General features: G+C 42.0%; 1 protein-coding gene across 2 annotated transcripts in view; it reads right to left on the bottom strand.

Moving 5' to 3' along the window:
- The window catches only part of LOC142761671 (uncharacterized), a 54,931-nt gene that overhangs the window by 20,346 nt on the left and 16,734 nt on the right, over positions 1–17,851 (bottom strand). For both annotated transcript variants that reach the window (XM_075872323.1, XM_075872324.1), the window contains exon 2: positions 3,451–3,539. In XM_075872323.1, the coding sequence (XP_075728438.1) occupies positions 3,451–3,539 (89 nt within the window). The remainder of the gene's footprint in view (positions 1–3,450; positions 3,540–17,851) is intronic.

Raw genomic sequence — 17,851 nt, 5'->3', positions numbered from 1 at the left:
ATTGAGTATACTATCACGTGGACTTACATTCTGCTCTGGCAACGGAAGGTACTATGAATTCACGCTCCTAAAAGACCTAGGCAACTTCGCACGAAATTTACGATTGGAGGAATATTTCTTTGATAAACCCGAAAAGGATAACGTACTTTTTCGTGGGGTGATCGGACGGCAATGGACCCCAGACGCCAACAGAGATCGACATCTGGATCTCTATATAGACGCGGTTCAAAAAGATGTTATACATGCGTACAAGGCGCACAAACCAAGCATGAATAACATATCAAAAACAGAAAAAGAGGTACTCTTCTCGTTGAGCAACTGCGAAGATCTCGTCATTAAACCAGCAGACAAAGGAGGTGCGATTGTTGTTCTGAATAGATCGGACAACATTGTGGAAGGCAAACGACAACTAAATAACAAACAATTCTACAAACGCCTCAAATTTACCCTACCACGGAGCACAAAAAGATCACTGTAATAACCCTAGAGGATTTACACGTGAAGGCGCCATTGATTCAAAGCTTAAAAAGTCACTCATTACGGTACATTCGGCGCCTGGTCATTTTTACATACTGCCGGAGATTCATAAAGAGAATAACCCTGGCAGACCCATTATATCAGGCACGGGAACGTTAACGGAACCCATTTCCAGTTATATTGATTGTTTAATCAAAGACATACCACCCACACATGAGCCCTTTTTGCGTGACACAAACCATTTCCTTCCGGAAATAGCAGACGTGAAAATTCCAGACGGTGCATTTCTCGTAACATTGGATGTTAGCTCACTCTACACAAATATCCCACATGACGATGGTGTAAGGGCGCATGTTGAATCGTATGGCACACACAACCCTGTCGCTTATCCAAGCAAAAAAGTAATTGAAATCTTCACAAGACTTGCACTCGAATTGAACAGCTTTGAATTTACCAACCAGTACTACCTTCAAATCAGCGGCACGGCAATGGGTACAAGAATGGCCCCAAACTACGCTAACATATTCATGCACCACATAGAGTCCAATTTTCTTCCATCTTGTGATATCAAACCATTATTGTATAAACGGTACCTAGATGATATATTCATAATTTGGACACATTCGGAAAATGAGCTCCTCAAATTCATACAGGCATTCAACCAGGTACACCCCTGCATTTATTTTACACACTCCTACTCTAACACTGAAATAAACTTTCTTGATATACTCATTCGAGTTGACCATGGTGCGTTGGTAACTAGCGTATCCAGAAAACCTACGGACAGGCAACAATACCTGCACTTCAAAAGCTGCCACCCGCAACATTGCAAGACCAGCATTCCCTATTCCCAAGCACACACATTCCGACAAATCTGCTCCCGCACCGAGGACTTTCACAAAAACAGCACACATATGCGCGAAGTACTGTTTAATCAAGAATACCCGCCAGCTATCATTGATGACGCCATCAAAAAAGCTGAAAATGTGGACCGCCAGATTCTTCTCAACCACAGGAAAAACGCCGACCAACACCGCAACAAAAACTTGCTATTAACTTTGACGAGCAACCCACCGAACATAAACAACCTACAAAGAAAACACTTTAACATATTGGAACAGAGCGTGCGACTATCCAAAATTTTCACTTCTCCTCTTTGTGTTGTATACAGACGGCTGAAAAATATAAAGGATCATTTAATAAATTCAAAGATAGGTGTGAAATCTCAAACTGGTTGTCACCCTTGCGGACAAAGCAGATGCAAGGTATGCAAACACATGCAGACAACGACAGTGGCGAAAAGCACCCACTCCGATTTTAAGCACAGGACAAGAGGTGCACTAGACTGTGACTCAGACAACGTCGTATACCTCCTAGAATGTGGGGTATGTAACAAGCAATACGTGGGCTAGACAGACGCTCTGTTTAGAATTAGATTCAACAACCATCGGGCACATGTACGAATCTCTGCCAGGCCTTCCACTTTCAAAAGACTGCACATTAAAAGACCGCAGCTTTGAAGACATCAGGGTTACACTACTAGAAAACAACTTTTGAACAATCAGAGAGTGGGAACAACGGGAATCTTATTTTATCTACAAATTTAACACGATAAAATACGGAATAAATGAACACCCAGGCACTCTGTCAGCGTTACGACCGCTAAAAGGCGCAAACACTTCTCTCTAATTAGTCCAGTTTCATTACGACAATAATATTACCCGCTAACAAAGCTTTTAGCCTATGCATCTGACAACATAGAAATGATTTGTCTCATTAAGCACAGCCGGTACGCACAGATAAGTGGTCCCGGATGTCGTATGGTCCCCCCCTTTTTTCTTTTCTTTTCTTCTTTAAGTTTTAACGCACATTCTGTTCCTTCACTGACAAGAAGCTGACAGCTAGGTGGTTTCGTGAACTTTTTCATACATGTGCGCATGTCTTCCCAGTGAGCCGCAACTGTGTGGTGACTGTTCCGGATGTCGTACAGTCCCCCCCCCCTGTTCTTTTTTTCTTCTTTAATTTTTAACGCACATTCTGTTCCTTCACAGGCAAGGAGCCATTGAATATAACAAATATCAATGGCGGCGCCTCAATCACCGGCTTTTTCATTCCTCCGAACGCCAACAGCACACACCCGAAGCGCTTAAGCTCTCCCCAATAACTTGTCTTAAACTTCAGGGAGAAAGGAGCCGCCAGCGGACTACACGGAAAGGTGAAATACAAGGACGGTGGCCCACTGCCCACTTGGCGAAGAGTGGGTGCGGGGGAGGTATTGTTGACAATGATGACAATGCTCATCTACCTCTGCCCTACTCTGTTGAGATGCTGCCCCTTTCTAAGTACGCCGTGTCGGTCTTGCTTCTTCTCCTAGATTTTCTATATTTTATTTATTGTTTCTCCTCCGTTTCGCTGTTTCTTGTTCTTTTCTCTCTCTCTTTTCTTTTTTTCTTTTTTTACTTCTCTTTTGACCCCTTCCCTTCTGTCTCTACAGGCTATAAGAAGTCACGGAACATGTGAAAATATTATTATGCCTTGAAAAAAACGGGGTTCCCGTCGAAACGTCGGCACAATAAACAGTTATGTGAAAGCGCATCTACTTTCATATATATAACCTTACGGCAACCGAAGTTATTCTTCTGCATACATACATATATATATATATATATATATATATATGAGAGAGAGAGAGAGGTGAAAACAGAACACGATCAGTAGAGAGTTAAGACATAAATATATAGAGTAACAAACAACGGTCAGATTGCCTGCAGTTGCCCAAGAAATACTTGGCATTCAGTTTTACCGCTCACTAGCATTATCGCAGAGCTCCCGATGTTGCGTGGTTCCGTTTGGTTCGACGAGTCTGTAGGTATGTACGTATGCCTACAAGGGGCACACATCTCTTAGTTAGTAGAGAAATAACGTTTGAGGAGTAATAAAAGTTAAACCAGAAAAATCTGCATCATTACTTGCCTTCGTCGACAGATGTGAACTTCCTTGCACGCCTCGTACTATTCGAAATTTCATCAAAGAGTGGTGTGTACGACGCATTCATACTATGCCTATTGTAAGAAAAAAGGTTGAACATAAATGGATGCAGTAAAACGTCGTTTTTACGAAACGTCTAAGGAATGACTAACAGCAAGAAACTGGATTATTATAGGTGAATGTAGCAGCTCACTCTCTAGCTTCTGGACTCGCTTAAAAAACGCTGCTTCAATATGGGTGTCACGTATAAATAGCGGGAAAACGACGGCACGTACCGCCAAGCACTGGGAGACGAGTGAGAGCGCGGGAACACGTGGCTCACTCATAGTGTTCGGCCCAGGCGCTGTTCAATCGTAGGCTTATAGACCGAGCGGGACGTCCTGCCGGGCGAAGACTCCCTGCATGTACGGCTGGCCATGGAGTCAGTTGAGGTTCAGGGTGTCCGAGGGTGCGAGAATCCTGGGGCCAGGATTGGAGCCACTGGTTGAAGGATGGATCGCGTAGTGGTGCCGAGGCGAGCCGGGTGACGCGTTAGACTTGTACGTGGGCCACTGGCCCGTGATCTTCTGCACCCGATCTGTGCCTGGCGTAGCCTTGGTCGAGGTGAGGAACATCGTTGGTTGAGCTGTCACACCGCAGCCGTATTGAGCAGCATTCCAACTACGCACAGGTGGTACTGTGTTTGAGTGAACTCCCACGTGGAAACGCCCCGCCTTGGTGGGATCGAGACATTTGAGGCCGCGCTGGTACAGGCCTCCCCTAGGCGCCCTTACCACTGTCTAGAAATCCTTGTGCACGTCGTTAGATGATTTGTGCAGGGCGAGTTCGTGGTTACCACCCCCCCGGCCCATGCGCTGCGATCACACCGAAATTCTGCATGTTTGAAAAAAAAAAAGACTCAAGGTCACATGGCGCGAGTGACGTTTTCGTTACCCTGTGCCATCTCTCTTTGCTTAGCTACGAGTGCTTTCGCCGGGACTAGAGAAAATAAAATGCAAATACAGCGTGGGGCAAATGTTTGCAAATCTACTTATGCTGGACGTAGTCTAGAAATTTTTGTAGAGGTAGATTTCTGAGGCACTAGACTCTTGGCTACATGAAAAATTGTTGCAGGGCCCCTTTACAATGTATCTCTTGTGCGTGGTTACTTTTTTGTAAAGGAAAAGTGTAGCGGGTGTATTTCCTGCCGCGCAGTTTGGTTCAATATGGTATGTCACCAAGAAACTATCAATGTTCTCCTGAAATAAAAGGTGCAAGTCTGATGATTTCATTTCAACAGTTCCTTTGTCAAAACACATGTCATGGTCTTCACATTTCATTCTACCATGTTATTCTAAGCTGCATGGCTGAGGAGAGCGTGAATTTTTTTCTCGCTGTTCATTCCCAAGCACGTTAACGGAGAGGCAAAACATATAACTGTCTGTTGCGCTTGTGCTCAATCGTTAATCAGCCAAGATTGACTTGTGCACCCGCTGAGTGCTGTAGCCACTATGCTCCGTGGTGGGTCTATTGGTCGTGTTTTGACGAGCGGATGCAGTCAGCTGATCTGGTAACACATTTTATTCAATCTCGCGGTGTCATTTTAGCCAGCACGCAACAACGCTCTGGTGAACTGTTTAAAGTGTAGAAACTCGCCATGGTAGTCAAATGGTCAAGGGACTCAGTTATTGGTCCGCAGGTTGCGGGATCGAATCCCGGCCACGACGGCTGCATTTGTGACGGAGTCGGAAGTGCTTGAGGCCCATGTGCTTACATTTAGGTGGACGCTAAAAAAACCCTAGAGACAAGACATTTTCGGAGCCCTCCACTACATTGTTACCGATAATCAAATGGTGGTTTTGAAATGTTAAACCCCTAATATTGTTATTAAACCCCAGCAATTATTATTGCTATCGCAATTTCATTGGCACTATCCACTGGATTTTTCCACTGGTGCAGACGTCAACATCGGTGTCCCCGTTGGTCACCGTATGTGTATTCGTATCGATATGCATGTACACGCAAGAACGAGAAATACTCGCGGAAAATACTCCGGCACGCGGATTTATACGAGGGACTTCTGAACTGTGACTGCGAGGCATTCACCACTGAGCCAGGGAGGAGCTTTTTTTTCTTTATTGTCTTCTTGACTGCAGGTCAAGTTAGTCTGACAATCACACATTACAGGTATTTTGTGTGTGTTATTGCATCAAACGAAAATACCGCATCTTCAACGTAGTCGGTAGTTTTATACAAATCTCGCACTTTTTTAACAGCTTCCCCGAAACACTCATGAACAGATATAACTTTTACATCACGGTGTCTGTACAATAGCATACTACAACAAACATATTGAAGACTAAATAAAAAAAATAACGTCCAAATGTTGCACAAAACTTTGACAAGGCAAAAGAAAACGTATTTGATGTGGAGTAAGAGGTTTTTTTTAATTTTTCTGTTTAATGTCCAGAGAGAAAATGGCAAAGTTATTATCAATAAATACGTGTTATACTTTTTACACAGGCGACAGCTGCTACCCTGTGGTACATACATCCCTTTCTCGTAAATCCACGCTTTCACTGACAACATTCCCGTATGAATCTTGAGAAAGAAAGTTGTAACGTTGGGTGGTGTCCGCAAGTTCTTCACTTGTTTTAGAACGTCTTCTCTCAATAATTTCTCATACACTGAACGGTAAAAGGGCCACAGGAAGAAGATTCTGTATTGAGCCTTTCATAAGGCGTTTTCTTTTCCCTTTCGTTAGGCGATTCATCAAAGACCTTGCCCTTAAAAAAAAACTACATGAGAACACAACTTCGCGCGAAAACGGTGAAAAGGTGCATGTCCTCCTGTAACTCAGGATACGAAAATGTCAGGATTGTTGTTTAATAACACTGTTTGTAAAACAAAGAACTTGAAAAAGCGTCTCAAAGACAGCTATCTTTGCTTAACACGCCGAAGCAAGTTCGTTCTAGAGGTCTCCTCCCATGTAGAGCTCCTGGTGAACGTGGCACATATCCTGTGAATCTTATGGATGCTTTTACACGTACAACTAAGTGTTTGTAAAAGGTGCATAACTTTAGCAACCAAAAGCATGTTACAAACAGCTGACCAGGAAAAAATTGATAAGCTAAGGCCGCCCCATCCTTGAGTTGCCTCACGCTGTTCCTCCACCTTTTCTAGCCAAAACACTTCACTGTCTTAAGCCCCAAGAAAGTCGCATGAAGAGGCCTCGCTGCGCCCAGGAAATGAAGCGAAAGGGTACATCACCAACTGGCATCGAAGACATGAATGCCGCTGAACAGCGGACAGAACTACTGGCAAATGGTATTTCTACCAAAATCAAATCAGTATCAAAACTGCGCCAGATGCTTCAGAAGAATAGCAAAGCAGCTCAAAACTTGCGAACGAACCAGTGACTGGGAATGCCGCTGTCTCCTGGGATAATGACTTGACCAGTGACTACATGTGGGTGATCACAGCTGAGTGTCTTATTTTGAAAAAAAAAATGTTCAAGTTTCATGACAAACGTACAAGCTAATTTCACGTGGTGTTCAATTATTCACTGATGTTCTTAAAGCTTTTATAATAAATTTCTGTAACATAGCCTACACAGTAAAATTTTTTACACCCAAAAGGGTGTAAAAAGGGTACTTTTACGAGAAAGCACCCTTTGTCACACCCTTTAACACCCATAAATGGTCGATTGAAAAAAAGGCACCCATTTGTTTGGGTGCTTGCCTCGATAGCACCCTGAAATAGGCTCTAAGGGTGCTTTTGTGCTTGAGAAGGGTGTAGGTGACGATTCATCCGATGGAATATGCAGCATAAGAAGAACACATAATTATAATATTTGGTATTTTACGTCTCAAAAACGTCAATATGATTATGAGGGTCGTCGTAGTGGAAAGCTTTAGAGATTTTGACCATTTGTTGTTCTTTAATGGGCGCTGATATCGCACAGTGCACAGGCTTCTACTTTTTTGCCTCCATCTGAATTCGACTGCCACGGCCGGCATCGAACCCGCGACCTTCGGATTGGCGGCCGAGCAGCGTAGCTACTGCACGAGTATGTGGACCTTGCGTTAAATGACGGCCTAATTGACTTAGAATGTGTGAAGGTGCTCTCCGAATACAGCAGAATGCCAGCAGAAGCAAATCGCGTTTCATCTATAATGGCAATTAACTGCAATCCACGTTACGAAAGCTCACCTTAGCGTTGGTTATCAGCTACATGTTTGCTGTGGATTATATACAGGAACATAATGTTCGCCCGAGTATGGGTGTGTGTGCGTGAGCCTGCGCATGTGTTCGCGTGTAAGCGCGATTGTGTGTACACCCGTGCATGTGTGCGTGCCGCGTGTATGTGCGAGTCCGTGCTTGTGTTAAGCGTGCCTGTGCACATGTGTATGCCCATGCATGCGTGCGTTTACGGTCGCGTGTGTGTGTTGCCGTATGTGTGTATACGTGTATGTGTGTGCGCCTGTGAATAAGTATGCGTGTGCATCAGCCCGTGCGCCCTCAAATTTCGTGTGTGTGTGCGGGGGGGGGCACTGCTTCTTAGTGTTTAAGGTCCCACACCGGTTCAGACTGGGAGTCTATATGGGAGGTGGCTTAAGAAATGGCGGTGGTCAAAGCACTGTACACTAACTATTCAGTACATGGAAAACAGCTGCACATTTTCGTACCTCATCATTGCTTACGAACTTGCTGTGGTAACTGATTAGCTCCATTGAGGCGCTTCTACGCTCGAAAACGTGGGTTATGACCAATTCACACGGAAAGCTGTCACTGCACTTATGCACAACCATCGTTTATATTAACAACGTTTAACAAGAACGTGCACTGCCTTTGCTACAGGTGCTTAGCTAGCTCATTGGGCAACCATATGGAATATTGTGCTGATCATGTGGTCAGCAAAAAGTTTGTTATAACAACCTCGCCACGTTTCGTGGTGCATGACAAGCCTTCTAAACATCCGCTACTGTGGATTAATTTGTTCCAGCTTCGACTACGCATTCAGTGTTTGCGGCACCATACGCCGAATCGCCTGACACAGACAATGCAAAAAGAAATTTCTCTGGAAAAAGGTGTAGCGATGCTCTCCCGCTAATGCCACCGAAAACGAAATAATTATTGTTTCTGGCCATTCCATGGTGCGCTTTGTTTTGCGCAAGTTTTGCTTCACTATTTTTCGCCCACTGCAATCGCATTCCGTCAAAATACTCAAAGAACCCGAGGCTGGTAAATAACCTGCGTCGCTGGGCGACTGGCTGGAAGGAGAGTGGCCGTTTACAAGGAGTCATTCCGCGTTGACCGGCCGTCCGCCGTATGCGCCATAGCGTTTGCCTTTCGGCGCCGTCTTGGCGGGTTTGCCGCTCCTCCCCCCCCCCCGCTCAACCCGGCCAGCGTTGCTCCCACAAGGGCGGCGTAGATAAGCGAAGAGTTGCGTCACCGGACACCTGCGTCGACAGCTGCGGCGCCGCCACGCCGCCGCCAGTGCCTCCTCCTTCTCTCTCTCAGTGTTGCCCTCTCTGTCTCATCAGTCTTTCAAATGCGTTGCGTTGGTCGGGGGTCTTGGTCGCTGTGCGTGTTCTAGCGAACAGGTGCATATTCAATGGTGGTCACGCATGACACCGTGTTCGAAGTGACGCTCGGATTAAGGAATATTCATGGAGTGGCGGACACGGACAACGTGGGCCTGTTAACGGTGAGTGTACTGTTTTCATAAATAGTAATCATACAGCGCTAGCTGGGCGCCTGCAGCAGCTCTGCCGAAGTAGGCTGCCAGCCATTTACAACAGCATGCGTTCGCGGGCCTGTTGCAGATGCCCGATTAAACGTGGGACTTAACCAGTTCACACTGCTATGCGCGATGTTGTGTAAGTGCCTGCATCACTCATACAGTGAGTGATGTGATCACTTAACAAGGGCGGGATTAGTTGCTGATCGCACATTGTCTCTACACTGCACAAAGTGATTGATATTGTTTTAAGATGTGCTTTGGGCTACATCGTAATTACATTTCTATTAATACTCATATGTGCAACGTGCTTCTGTAGGTGTAAGCGCAAAAAAAGAAAGAAAAAGCAAAAATTATGTACAAAGGCGCACTGTGCGAAATGGCTTTTTTTTTTGCTTAAAGACGGTATAGTTGGAGGTGCTGATATGCCGCGATGCTCCCAGCACGTGTGCCTCGGTCTTTTAAGCTATTTAGGACAAGTGCCACCAGCAACAGGGAAAGATCTAGCAGACTTCCAAAGGCGCGTTGTTGTGGCCATCGCCGTGCGTTGTTTTCCCTCGTTTCTGTTTGCTGTTTTCGTGCTTCGCTTTCATCTGCGATAATGTTCGGCGTTATAACAGAATCGAGAAAGTATACGTGACTGTTGGAGCTATGTGCGGTTTCTCTAGCATAAGTCATGGCTGCTGCTACGTAGTCGGCGTCCGCGCGCGTTGGTGTCGTTCGAGCGCTCTTACTTGCGTGATTGTGTTTAACTGAGTATTTAGGCACGGGTTACGTTTGTAAATCTCGTAGTCAATAATCGCTAATAGCGTGCCCCTGATTGCCATCAGAGGATGGGCTTGGTTGTCGAAATATGCCAGACGCTTTTTCTGAAAGCAAGCTTTGAATTTTTTTTTTAAAGAAGTACTTTCATACGTGCAAGGCAGTGCCTATTGCAGGCCCGCAACTCTTTAAAAACTGGACAAGCTATCACATCATTTATCAAATTACAATGAATTAAGATTATTGAATTATAGATGACGAATTTCTGTGCTGGATTAGGTGCACAAAACACATCTTCGCAGCCCTACGTCTAGAAAGCAGGCAAATAGGAAGCACAGCGTCAAATTTGGATTAGATTCCATTGACGGAGCGTCTTGTGAGAGTAGAAAGAACAAGAAAATTGTTCATTTTTGATGCCCTTATAGAGGCAGTCAGAATTGCACTGATTGGTGACTTGTAACAATTCCTCAGATTGTTAGAGGCGTGATTTAAGTAAGTAAATCTTTTACTTTTTTTTTGCAGACCTCTTCGCTAGTGCCACGTCAAGATAATTTGTTCTCATGTAAAAGAGAAAGCAGAGATGTCTTCACTGTTTGTACATGAAGAGGTAAGTTTCTTGTGCGTTTTGAGTAATGCTACATGTTCTAAACGTTGTACTTTAAGAATTGTTTTTCACACTGGCTCACTACCCTAGAAGGAATTTGATTCTTAAGTGAGTTCAGGCTTTCGTAAGTGCCATTTTTGAGCTGTAGTCTTACACTTCACCTCATTTCGGGAATTCGCTGTATGCTGGAAAACTCTTATCTTTATCATACGAAATTATTGGAATGTATGGGTTGTATGCTTCGAGTTCAGTGTAATGTCAATTACACGCCATTTCGAAGGATACACACTACACATTCTTTATATATGGTGCTGCCAGAACAGCACGAAAATTTTTTATGAGAAGTCATATTTGCTCTTATTACAGGATTAGAGGGTGCCGCTGACGTCCTGCGTAGTCTACCCTGGACCCAGCCTAGAGCAAGCCTACTTCCTGAACCTCCACATGGATAACCGAAAAATCTTCCGTGTCAGTAATGACGAAGAAGGAAGGAGTGACAGCACTGATGAGTTGATTTTTTTTTATTTTCAACATTGTCTACGGCCGCAAGGCCTTTAACAACCACCGTGATTGAGCGGCTTTTTCTCGGCGTGAGTTTGGAGTTTATCAAAGAAGTTGTTCAGGCAGTACGACGCTGAAAATTTTAGTGTCACAATGCCTGAACAACTTTTTCTAGTGTGTTCATGGTAGATGAACAAATATTGTTATTTGTGTAAGTTATTTTGCTTAAATATAGCTGGACCATTCCATGCCAAACGTCCCAGCCACTTTGGCGACCATCTGAATTGTATTTGAAAAAAAAATGTGCTGACTTACTGCGTTGAAAACAGTGAACTGCTAGAATACTTCAGCGAGAAAAAACGTTTTGTTCATGTGGCTGGCTTATAACTTCCTGGCATAATGCCGTCTGTGTGCTGTTTGTGGAAAATTTTGTTTTAAAACTACCGCTTATTTTTTCTAAAGCAGAATCGGTCTACCTGTTAAGTAAATGTGCTTCTGTAAGGTATTTGAAGCTCAATAATAATAGTGCAATTTTTTTGCCACATACGCTTCCAAGAATAAAGCCAAAATGTGTTATGTTTGCATTTTTCATTGCAATATTGCACTTTGTATGAATATCTGAGCAGTGAATACTTACTCCACAGAAGGTATATTCTGAGGAAAAATATCTTTATACCTCTCAAGCTGCTGAAATATACGAGAAAATATGACGAATTTCACAAAATCGTGATTTTTGTCCGTATTGAGATGCAATTTGCTCCATGTTGTGATACAATGAAAACTCATCATTATACCTAAACTGTAAGAAAATGAAATTCTTTTCTGTAATAAAGATCTTATCGCAAAAAGGACAGGAAAGAGCGCTGTCAAATGAATTTTATTGAAGGTGCTACGAGCGTTTTTATACTGAGCACAAGACCAGGGCTCATCTGCAACAACACATGTGTGACCATGACAAAATAATTTTAACCGAGAAAAGAATACTCTTTTTCGGAAAAGATAAGTGAAGGTGTACTGATGCATTGATCCTTGGCCTTCCTGATAAAGAGTTCTAAAATCTCTCATTTTTCTGCTTGCTTTTTTTTCAAAAACCGTGTTTTATGAAACCTAGGACTACACTTACATTCTTTACGGTGTCCGGCCATGAGACTACTATAGCCCTTCTTAACATTTGAAGCATGCTGTCTTGCTTGATCATTGAAGCATTGCCCAGTTTGTCTTATGTTTACTTTTCCACGTGTTAGCGGTATCTCATACATATTAGATTGGCATTCAGTAAACCTATTCTAGTGACGAATGGTGCAAGATTGACTATTCCTGTTGCTGTAAGTACATGCACTTTTGAAAGCTTGCAAGGGGTGGAAAACAACAATGTCATATCTGCTGGCTCTTTTCCTAAAATTGTGAGACACCTTATGTACGTAGTACCATGTGACATGCAAAGGTGATTGGTCATTCTCTTTTTCTTTTGGTCCTGTTTCCTTTAACTTTACTTTCTGCAGGAGGGTTTCGCAAACAAGTGTGATGATGCTGTTGGGGTATTGGCTGGTGCTATCAGCCCAGGAGTGCTAAGAATGTTCTGCCTTTTGATAGTGGGCATTCAAAATTAATAGAAAGAGGAATTGATACCACATGTATTCAGGCCACCCTTCAGAAGTCATGTTAGCACAAGGGTGAGGTCAGGCTTAAAAACCAGATTAAAAGACTAAAAGATGCTGGGTATCCCAACAGAATCTTCACACCCGTTTGCAAAACCCTCCTGCAGAAAGTAAAGTTAAAGAAGACAGGACCAACAAAAAACAATGACCAAAACCTTTGCATGTTATACCACATCACGTGTCTCACAACTAGAAAAATAGCCACCCACCAGATATGACATTAGCGTGTTCTTTTCCACCCCTTGCAAACTTTCAAAAGTGTGTGTACTAAACAGCAACAGGAATAGTCAATCTTGCCCCATTCGTCACTAGAATAGGTTTACTTATTGCCAATTTAACGTTTGTAGAAATATTTTTTATCAGGTAAACCAATGATCAGTGCATCACTACACGTTCACTTATCCTTTCCGAGAGGGAGTATTCTTTTCACAGTTAAAGTTATTTTGTAGTGCTCACACGTGTCGTCGCGCATGAACACGGTTCTTGTACTCCGTATAAAAGCGCTCGTAGCACATTCATTAAATTCAGTTGACAGTCTGTGCTCTTTCCTGTCCTTTCTGTCTCTTCCTAAAGCTGTCGCGCTGTGACTAGCACACAACCACGATGAACCAACTCTCCCAAATTAGGCTCTTGTTACGTAACACGTAGACGGAGTTTCGTATGGAAAGAAGGAGCGGTGCTTTTAAAATAAAATTTTTCACATACAACACCTAGACGGCATTCCAGAAAGTTCAGAAGGCAGCCACGTGACCAAATATTTTTCCTCTCCTAAATATTCCAGAAGTTCACTATTTTCAATGCAGCACGAGTTTTTCGAATACATTTGAGATGGTTGCCAAAATGGCTGGGACATTTGGCATAAAGTGACCCAGCTGTGTCATTAGCCATAAGTATGCATTACCTCTTTTGTTTTTTGTGTGTCCTGACTCAGTTTTGTGTTCGTTTTTAGCATATTGTGTTTCTGATCATTGTATTGTTTTCTTAAGTATTCGCTAAAGTTATATGTGCGAAAACCCGTATATGATTGCATGTACATCATTTCTCATAACCAATTGTTATACATCCAGGAATACAAAGCTTAAACCACTGTGATTGTATACATTTGAAAACACTATCCATATATATTTTTGTTTGCATCACTTCTTGGGAACGATTGTGTACATGAAGGCGTATATAGTGAAATCATGGTGATTGTATATATTTGAAAGAATCATAAGTATATATTTGCCTGTATTTCATTCCTATTAACCGATTGTGTACACGAAGGAGTATTAAACTGGAAACCACTGGGATTGTAGAAACCTGAAAGAATTATAGGGATATATCAACGTGTATTTCATTTGTAGTCTCTATGTACTTGAAGCAGTATACTAAACTGAAACCAGTGTAATTGTATGTTGCAAAGAATTGTTAATAAAGTGAAACTGAAAAAATATAATAAACATTTGAGGTGTTGCATGTGTAGTGTACGTATACATGAACGTATATCTGGTGAAAAAGTTGTGTGGCAGAAGAAAAGTTTATGTTTTATTTGCCTATTAAATAAACGCAATATGCAAGGGCAGCAAAGCTTCATTTTCTGTAATGCACATTATGCATATACACTGAAGTATATATAGATCCAGCACAAGTTCATACACGATTGTACGCGTTTATATTTTTGCCCACACGTAATGAATGGAGCTCGACAGGTGGTGCACCATCGATAAACAGGACCACTTTCTTCAAGTAGTGTTTAATCAGTGCATGCTGGTATCTATTGGTGGCAGTAGTTGCCACCCCTGCCATGGGCACTCAACACCCTTGTGCACCCTTCTCGCACCCTCCTCAAAGGGTGCTAAAAAAGTGATGGACATCGAAGGCACCCTTTCTTAAGGGTGTTTTTTTAACACCCTACAGTTTTTTACATGTACACCCTATTCTAAGGGTGCATGGTAAAGCACCCTTTTTGGAAGGTGCTGAATTAACACCCTTAGGGTGTCGTCCACGTGACAAGCTCATTTACACCCTTCTGGGTGTAAAAATTTTTACTGTGTAGGCTTTTGCAAACACAAGTAATTTTCATGAAGCTTTCATCACATTGTAGCTGATTTAAGCATTTATTTCAAAATGGTCCATATTTATTTACTGGTTTCTTTTTTATTTGTTTGCTGTACTCTTTTCAAGGGGAGGCTTTACTGTTCCTTATGCATGCTGGTGCATCTATTTGTATGTGTACGTGTACACAAGCACCCCCCCCCCCAATCCCAGCATTGCCTACGCCAGAATTCTGTGCGATTTTTGCAGCTGAAGTGAGTAGTGGCAATGTCTGGTTGGTGATGGGCTCTATCTCATAAAGAGAAAATTGTTGCTGAGCCTTGGTAAGGACAAGAAAGGAAAGTACTTGTGAATACTTTATTTTTTACCTTCTGTTTGAATGTATACAAAGTGCATTTATTACTGAATACTGTGCTTGAACATATGTACCTACCTTGTGTTATAATCTTGGCATTTGCATCTATTTATAGGTATAGTTTGTAAATTATTGCGCGCCAGAATTTTTTATATTCATAACAGGATATGTATATAGGTTTCACACATATTGTGGTGGCTTTCATGTTTGATTTTTCGCGCATTCATTTCAAATGTGTGCACAATGAATGTCTCACAATATTTGTATTTGTTAGACACGTACATTGCGTAAATCGATCATAATACAGTTAAACAACATGATTGCTTATAGCAAACAAGCTGTGTTGTATTTTGCGTGTGAATGTTTTACTATAGACTACATTCTATCGAGCTTATCACTCTACACAGGTACTTTACTTTATTACTGGAAGGTAGGGGAGGTAGTCCCACTTCTCATATCAGGTAACAAAAGCCTAACAACCAACTATCGCCCCATTTCTCTTACGAGCACGTGTTTTTTCTTAAAATTAACACCTTCTTTTAACCTCCACAACATGGTTTTAGGAAATCATAATCATGCGAGACTTAAGTACCCGATCTAATTCTTGATCGTTCATTATCCGCTGACTGCATTTGTTTTATATTTTGCAAAAGCATTCGATCAAGTGTGTCATAAACTTCTCATCCACAAGTTACGGAACCTAAATCTTGACATTAACCTAATAAAGTAGGTCGAATGCTTTCTTGCTAATCAGTTACAATACGTTACCGCTAACAGCTACAATTCATAAATGCGCCATGTTGCCATGAGAGCGCCCTGAGAGTTGGTCCTCGGTCCCTTGTTGTTTCTATTATATATAATTGACCTAACCTCTGTAGTAATTCTAACATGCATCTTTTTGCTGATTGCGATACTTTTACAGAAATTACTTCAAACGACTATTGCAATCGCGGCCTACACTCCAATTTAAATATAATATCTAACTGGCGCAGCTTGTGGCTAATAGAACTAAATAATAATAAATGTAAAGTTATACATGTATATAGATCATCTAACTGTTCCCAGGTATACTACATAAATAATCTTTCTTGAGATCAAGTAACCTCATACAATACTTAGGAATTCATGTCACAACCAATCTTGCTTAGACAACAGACATCAATTATAAAATTAACAATGCTAACCACACCCTTGGCTCCCTCAGGCGAAACTTTTTTGATGCTGCTGACTTTTTAAAATTATTACACTATAGACCAGTATACGTCCAAAATTGGCATCATCCTCATCAGTCTGGAACCTTAATAACACTAATCTCGTTAAAGCATTAGAACTACTTCAGAATAACGCCGCCTGTTTTATTCTTTCTACTTATAACACAACTCCCAGCGTAACAGCCATAAAACTAGCCTATCACTTTCGTCTCTTGCAGCCCGGTGTGAAATCTTCATTTTACCATTGTTTCGAAAAGTATTTCACCACACAACCTTGCATGTCACGCATGGTCATTCATAATACGCACTATGTATCGCGTTGCATCGATCATTAATAAGTTTCATGCTCTTTTTAGCAGCACCAACACATTTTGTCAATTATGCATTTCTCGCACGTCACTACAGTGGAATCACCTTCCCAAAAATATTTTATGTATTAGTGAAAACTCCTTGTTAAGTGTTGCACTAAGCAGCATTGCTAAGTAGATTGTCATTTATTTTGCTGCATATTGTGTATGTTTGTTTTTCTTGCTTTTTTATTCATTGTATAACTTATCTTGATTTAATACTTTGTAATGGTATATTCACTTTTTTCTCTGTATTGCACATTTATGTTTTACCTATGCTGTGCAAACTACTGATTGTAACCTGTAACGTACACCTCTCCTAATGCCCTGTTTGGTTCTGACGGTACAATAAATAAAATGAAAATAACCTATGAAAATATTTCGCTCATTCCGGAATATTTTCGTTCTATCTAGGACTCAATTCGTACTAAAAATTGGGCGAGCTGGATTTGATACAAGGTGGACGGTAAAAACCGCACAAAGAGAAGGTTACAAGAAAAGTACTATTGACGCATGCACTGGATTTATTTCTATAGGCTCATTCATATTGTTCCGCAAGTCCATGTATTTGCGCTGTTTTATACCTTCTACCTCACAGGTGGTCTCACAGGGACGTGACTTGAGCAATGTTGGTACAAGAGGAAGTCATAGTTTTGTTCAACAGCATTTTCACGCGTATTGTTGACAGCTATGACGTCCTGCAGTGTAAACTAAGAATGTACTAAGCGCAGAGTGCTCTAGAAACTGCATCGGGGACTTTATTCAGGAACACGCACTTTAATGAGATCGCTTTGATGCATTAATTGTGTTTGTTCACATTGAAAACTTTTTCAGCGCGAATGGGACGGAGCACAAATAAGGAACTACACAACACAGGCGCTGGCTATCAACTGAAGTTTTATTGAATTAAAATTCAAATTCAATGCATTAGGCTTACGTAACTCCCATTCTGAAAGGCAAACGGACGGCTCAGATATGCAAACATCTCCCGCATCTTTTATGAAGTACGCTCCCGCGAGTTCTCGTGCCATTCTATCACTATGCTTGTGCATGATGGCAGTATTGTCAAAGAACTGCCCTGTTCGCGTTGAAAATTTTTCAATTTACATCAGTTCTGACTCGCCCACCTATCTATTTTACTGCAATTCGTTCACAGTATCAACTTGCAAGACAGACACGCATTATGGAC

Source organism: Rhipicephalus microplus, chromosome 8, assembly GCF_043290135.1.
Source record: "Rhipicephalus microplus isolate Deutch F79 chromosome 8, USDA_Rmic, whole genome shotgun sequence".
NCBI lineage: Eukaryota > Metazoa > Arthropoda > Arachnida > Ixodida > Ixodidae > Rhipicephalus > Rhipicephalus microplus.
This window is presented reverse-complemented; position numbering and strand designations above follow the sequence as displayed.